We start from the raw sequence: 7,273 nt of genomic DNA on the forward strand, positions 1-7,273 counted from the left end.
CAAAGACCGTTTACGGTCCTCCGAGAAATAACAAGCAGTTCGTTAGAATTGCTTTAACCAACGGATGCAGACGGTCCAACGTTTTCAACGTTTCCACTTTGCGAGTGTTGCAATTACACAGCATGCTACCATTGACGAACATTGAACGTACCGAGAGCAACGTTCTCGGACTTGCAATTAGCGCCGGACTGTTCCTTCCTCATCGATAATATCGATCGATATCGTATCCTAGGCGCAACGCAATTATTGCGCCCGTTAATTGATTCTAACTGCGATCGATTCGGCTCGAAATAAGCGAATTCTATCCCAGAACTAATTTCAAACTAACGTTGATCAACATCTCGCTAATTAATCCCAATCCTATGTAATTATTCTGCGTTACAGTTACGAGTTTCCTTCTTAGACGAACGACGCTGAAGTAGACACGAAACGATAAAGATCGAAACGGATATAAATATTGTAATTTCTATGTCAGCCAGCAGAGCATAACTGTTCGTTGTAACCAAGTCACGAAAATGATTTTCAGGGACCGAAGAACGCAACGAAATATTACGTCGCTTGCCAGGCACCGATGGAGTCGACCGTTACCGACTTCTGGAGAATGATCTGGGAGCAACAGTGCAAAGTGATCATCATGCTGACCGATCTCGTGGAGAACGGGGTGGAAAAATGCACCGAGTACATCCCACCCTCCGAAGTTACCGACTGTCGCCGGCTATACGGTGACTTCCAAGTTACTCTGAAAAAGAGAGAAACCAAAGAGAAATATGCCATTTCCACGCTTCATTTAAACGTAAGGAACATCAAAGACCGTTACGAACTTATAAAAATTATGCTTTCTTACGTTCTTCTCCTTTTGATTTTCTCGTTACAAGATTTATGCTTTGGTCGTTGACAGTTCCCGAATGTAACACTTTGTAGCATTTTTTCGCTCAACTATTCCAACGTAGTGTATGCACTCGTCAATCGGTGGATCCATCGTTGTCGCGAAGTCGACCATTTAAAGATGCAACTGCTACGAGTAAAAATTAGAGGCGAAGCTAATACGAAACGTGACTTTTACAGAATTTGGAGAAGAACACGTTCCGAGAAGTGTATCATATTTGGTATCTGTGGCCGGTGAACGGGGTGCAGTCAGACGGTGCCGGGTTAATAGCTGTGCTTCTCGAGGCGAGGGCACTCCAAAGGGGTGGCCCTGGACCCATTGTGGTCCACTGTAGTCCTGGCACTGGACGTACGGGAACGTTAATAGCTCTTGACCTAGGAATTAGACAATATGAGATTACGAGGACTGTAGACGTGCCAAGGGTCGTTTACACTATCAGACGGGACCGTGCTGGAGCTGTCAAGACGAAGGAACAATACGCTTTCATTTACAAGGTAATTTGCTTTTCAAACTCCCTTGCCTGTGCTTTGCTTTCGAGTTTGCTTACACCGAGAAAATGTGTTGTTTCGTGTATTTGATCGCGCGTAAGGGATCATAAAGATACTCGATTTTTCATTAAGAAACCTTGTGACAATTGCGCGCGAAAGATATTTACGTACGATTCGTTTGTTTAATGAAATATATTTAAAAACGAGCTTTCTATCAAGATGATTATTCTGTATTGTTCGGAGATAGGTGGGAGGAGGTAGTTTGTCAGATAAATGCGAATCTTACTTTTTCAGGCATTAAATTTGTACGCGACCAAACTTGCCGGCGGTGTGCTGGAATCTACGTGAACCGCTCGAGATTTCGAAGAAACGTCTGTTCAGACGTCGAGTCTAAGTCGTAGCAGAGAACTGCTTTATCTGTGAACGATAAACATCACCGAAGACGATAAGAAACCGCGAGATTGTACGACGTACGATATGCCAGTTTTATCTGGACAGGAAGGTAATGAAAATCGAACGGAGGAAGTTAACTTGTGATACGTGGACCATAGCGACGGTTGTATTTCGCTCGAGACCTTTGTTTCGTCCTCTCGATGTCCGACAATCTCGCCAAGAAAATTCAAAGCATTTCTTACCATCCGTTCGTCTACCTCTCTCGATCGACGTTTCGGTATTTCTTAAGAGAACGTTGCCATCAAATACTAAGTTATCGAACAGATCTACGTCAATTTGTAATGAAATTTTGCGTGGTATTTCGATCACGTATGAAAGCAGAATTTTTCAAAGCGTGCAAAGAATGATAGAACTTAATTACAAGTAGGAAATTCTTAATTCGTATCGTCGTATCGTGGATGAGCCGTAACAATTTTATTGGCTTACTTAAATTAAGTCGAAAAATCAAGTAACTTAATCGGAATGAGACGTGAAGCGATCACCGATGATCCAACGCTACCAGTCGAGTATTATTGAAATCGATATTTTATTCTAAATACGTCATGACTGAGAAGAGGAGACAAATTGGATGGTAACGTGTTCAAGCGAAGAACGAAGAGGCGGAAATTAATTTGTGATATCCGGACCATCCGTCAACGGTATTCAACTGCGTATTTCTTAGGCCTATTCAATTTCGTAAAGCTTTTTTTACCGTAGATTTCGTCTCTTTTTGTCGATATTTTAATATACATATGTATATATATTACACGTATTGCGTACATATATTTATAAATAAGATGACGATTAGGTATAGTTGAATATTTAATGTTGATGCGTCATACTTCGTAGTCAATAGCGTTATCCCGGAATATGGCAATCACGGAAGGATTATTTCTTATGATAAAATATTCCGTAACCGGCATTGTATGACCAAACGAGAGTAAAAAAGGAAAAAAAGCGAGAGATACCTTTCTCGGAGAATTCTGTGTGTGTATTTAGTGTCGTCTTAACGATGTAAAAAGAAATATATGTATGTACACAAAATATGTTAATTATTCTTTAGTATTGCAATCGTTCACGACGTTACATTCGTAAGAATTCAGAGAGATCGTACGATCGACTTCTTCTTTTTTCTCTCTTCTTTTCCCAGCTATAGATATATGTATACATAATATATATATATATATACATATATATTACCGTATTATTGTTGTTATTGTTATTGTTGTTGTTGTCATTGTACAGATACTTTGATTCGTAGCAGGTTGCTCTCTATAATTGTACATAGAAACCAACCCGAATAATACACGGAGAAATTAATTGTATCGTTAGATTCCGTTAGATTTTTCGTTCCTTTCGTACGCGGAAGTGTCGTGAATTCTCGTCGAATTACACGAACGTGTTCGTAGTCGCACGCCATTTCTTTCAGAGACTTCGAACACGTTTCAGGAGCGCATCGAATTGTCCCATAAATTTTGTCGGTTTCGTTAAACCCTGTTAAAGTTAGCTTCTGTGAACTATCAGGCATTTTCGTTTCAGCATTTGAAAACAATCAGATGATGCGACGAACGTAAACAATCGTATTAATGATTCATTTCGACCGGTTATTTTTGACCGACGATCTTTCTCTGAGTGTGCCTTAAGAAATAGGTTCTTTCGTCAAGGATTAATTTACTTTTGCGAAACACGCGAATTATATATTTTCCGTCATCCCGTGTATCTTTTAAACCAATTTGTATGGCAATTATACATGTACAGGAGTAACTGCGGCTTTTGTTGAAATTAAATGTTTCGTCCTTTATTTGTATAGAATATCGTCTAACGTCAGCGAATTGTTAACCAAAATAATTATTTATTTTTATTCTACTTTTCCAATTTTTCGTATTAATATCATGTAAATGTACGCAATGTACCGTTTGTTATGTTTACCATCTCTCTAAACGTAAAGGCTAATAAACTTGTAAAATGATCAAATAATTTCAAGATCAAATCAAAGAGAATCAAAACCAGACGTCTATACTGGCTTTTTATTCGTTACAAATCATCGCGAGATGATTGTTAAATCGACAAAATTTTTGGTATAATACTATCAGTGTCATGAACCGTATGGAAGAATATTTTATACGAAAATTGCCCCCCTACTCCCTCAACCGATAGTCGAGATTGACCGATTTCGCCAACTTGTATGAAACGTCACGTAAAGAACTGCAACGAAGAGCTGAAATTAAGCTGCGTGTGAGAAAACAAAACCAGGAATACAGGGTTATTTCGTAGCTTCTATCGAGCCCGCTATTTAAGCACATACGTATAGTACATCCATAATAACTAACTTTGTAATAGTACTGTAATATGGTAAACGAGTCGACGTATAGTCGAGGCTACAGAGTACGTAACTCATGGTACATCATCTTTCGAGAATATCATCGAACAGAGACGATAGAAATTTTTCAAATTGTAAATCCAATACGCTTCAGCGAGGAACGCGACGAACATCGAACATACACATTTATGGAATTAAACGACAATGACAATTTACACGTCTAAGAGCACAGAGATTCCCGCCAATATAAAAAAAAAATAAAAAAATGAAAAGAGAAATTTCGTACAGTTTCGTGCGAAAGATTCGTGCCACCTTTGATTTTTAGTCGACTGCCTCCGAAGCATTCGCCTCTTCTGTGGAAATTTTGAAGCAACGCCGCTTAATCAGTTTTTGTTGTCATCTCTGCAAAATGAAAAGCGAAATACAATTTTTTCACAGAAACAGCCTGAGCCTCTCGCACGATACTGTACGTCGGTGTAACAATGCATAAACATTTGCCATAGGATAAAAGAAACGTTCGGATTAATTACATTTAGAGGACCTTTACAAAGGATTAAGACGGTTAGGTGTCTAGAGATTAAAATTCGACATAGTCGAAGAGAAAGTAGGAATATTAAGCGCAATGATCTCATTTGCCGATGCTTGGAACGAAGTGAATTCTCGATTGATAGTTCTTCGATGTGAGCGAAGGAGAAATTTCATGCGCCACGCCATTATTAATTACGAGAATGGTTCTTATCAAAGTTATTTCCCGCGTGAACGATGCGATTGTATTCGAGCGTTGGAAAGACGTGGATCCCTGTTTCCTGAATAGTATTATATAATGGAGCAAAATATATATCTCGTAATCGATATAGGTTAGGATTTCTGTCATACTTAATGTTATAACCGCTAACCAATAACTCGCAATCGTCGTAATCGTATAGAAGACTCTGTGTGTGATATCGTTTTATGTAATATCGAATGTGAAAACCGAAGGAAGTGTCCACTTGAAAATTCCAACAGATTAAGATATATTCGACTTACAGAAAACCAGTTAACGCGCCAAATATACACCTTATTTAATTATATTGATCGTTGGATATCAAGGTTTAGTATCGAATTCTTCTTTACAAGTCCATATCGTCCACTTCTTCTTTCGATTTAACGACGACAATCTCGTTGGAAGTTTCGATTTCTGAAATTCAAAGGACTGCTTTTTAAAGTTCGCAAAGTTTACGGAAGATGGAAGGATTTTATAACGTTTAAAACGTAGTCGATCACGGTTAAAATATTTTCTTTTTCCCTCAATATCGTATATCTTATCGGTTACGAATGACGTACATATCCCCAACACTTACCTTACGCATTATAAGGGGATTTCGTGCAGAAATATTTTAAGCTAACGCTATTACGAATATCTCTTTGCCAAAGTTTAACCGTTACTTCAATTAATATAATATAATAGAAAAGTATTAGAGAGAGATAATATCTCGAATAAGTTAATACAGTTATTTAAGAAACAAGGTGGACAAGATTTACAGCACAATGCAATGCGTGAAACCAACGTACCAAAAAAAAAAAAAAAAAGAATTTAAATGTTCGATTATAATATAAATGTTCAGTATCGATACTATAAGAGGAATATGTATGTTTAGACCGTTTAGAGGAAGTTAGAGAAAGATGTGCCCGCGTAACGATACCTTCGAGAATGACGAATGAGCGTGTAGAATTAATAGGAAAACCAATGAAAACCGAACGTGCATGTGTCAATATAAAACTATACGTGTAATAATATCACAGAGATCGAAAGCTGATGAACGAAACACGATAAATAATGGTGTTCGGTCGCGTAGTTATCGCGACAGCTGTGTCGATTGCACCTGCATAGCTGGACCAACAAAATAAATGTAATTGTTCGACGCTCGTTTTGTTCTTTCAACTGCCTTATTTCAAGTAGAAACGAAGAATCAATGTACGATATTCGCGTACAACAGATTCTTTTCATCACTGATACGCGTACATGAACTTACGAGACTTCGTTCGTGTACGACTTCTAAGGAAATAAAATAAATCTCACGTTCTTTTTCACGTTCGAACGAAACACCTAACTCTAACGAGGAATTCGCGTACTATTTTCTTTTTTCTATACGATAAAAATAGACCTCTAATGAAAATTAGTTTATATACAATCTCCTTTTTCGTTTACACTACAAATATACAATCTTCCGGCGAGCTTCGCGTATATACAATTTCTAGCCAGAGAATACATTTTAAGCTTCGTGTGCCAATCACATCCTAAGGAGAAACTGATAAATAATTTCTTTTTTCTATACGATAAAAGCAGATCTATAGTGAAAATCAATTCGTATACATATAAATTCCAAGGATAAGATAAACCTTTCATATTTTATTCGCAATTTAGTGAAAAATCGTTGGCCTCGCCGGGTTAAAGCGGAAAATATAGAATGTTTAACGCAAGAAGAAAGATCCTCGTAACTTTTTCCCTTCTCGCAGTACACGCACCCTCCGAGTTTGTTATGCGGAACGAACAACCATGTAAGGGACTTCGAAGGGTTACGTGTCTATCGAGATTGCTGAGTATAAGATTTCACGAATTTATGGTACATCAATCGTTGTCGAGGGCGAGAAGAAAGACGTTAAAAGCACAAATAGTCAGCAAAAATGTGTAAATTACGTTTCTAGTAAATGGGTCAGGCTACAGCGAAAGCAGCGAAAAAGCGCAGAGATAAATTCTGCGTTGTTTCACACGCTCTATCGCGTCATCGTACTAGTTTCCCCGCAAATGCATCGGTGCGGTTGCAAAGCTCGATCGCACTGTTTCCTTTCAAATGGATGTTTTAATCCTCCGCGGGAGAAACAGTAAGATACTTGGGTCGGAAAGCGCTTGGTTTAAAAGATATTTCAATTTTAATTTCGCTAAGTTTAGCGCATGAAAGACAGGCAAACTTTTCCTTCTTTGTCAAATTTTGCAAAACTACGACGTATGAAACGTCTTTTAAGTCAATCATTTCTCGACTCGACTATCTCGAAACATTTTTGCAGAGAATGAAAAAATGCATCAGGTGGTTTATGAAAAAAAATATGGAGTTACAGTAAAAAAAGAAAGAAAGAGCGCCTTTACGCTTTGTAGCTGAACCGGTGCAT

At 38.1% G+C, this 7,273-nt stretch overlaps 1 protein-coding gene across 6 annotated transcripts in view; it reads left to right on the top strand.

Annotated features, from left to right (window-relative positions):
• Nucleotides 1-5,698, top strand: part of LOC138185797 (uncharacterized) — a 50,359-nt gene extending 44,661 nt beyond the window's left edge. For all 6 annotated transcript variants that reach the window (XM_069125004.1, XM_069125005.1, XM_069125001.1 and 3 more), the window contains 3 exons: nucleotides 527-793; nucleotides 1,066-1,380; nucleotides 1,669-5,698. In XM_069125004.1, the coding sequence (XP_068981105.1) occupies nucleotides 527-793; nucleotides 1,066-1,380; nucleotides 1,669-1,722 (636 nt within the window). In that variant the 3' untranslated portion in view covers nucleotides 1,723-5,698. The remainder of the gene's footprint in view (nucleotides 1-526; nucleotides 794-1,065; nucleotides 1,381-1,668) is intronic.
• The last annotated feature ends 1,575 nt before the right edge of the window (nucleotides 5,699-7,273 follow it).

Source organism: Bombus flavifrons, chromosome 12, assembly GCF_040668555.2.
Source record: "Bombus flavifrons isolate JBK064 chromosome 12, iyBomFlav1_principal, whole genome shotgun sequence".
Classification (NCBI taxonomy): Eukaryota; Metazoa; Arthropoda; class Insecta; order Hymenoptera; family Apidae; genus Bombus; species Bombus flavifrons.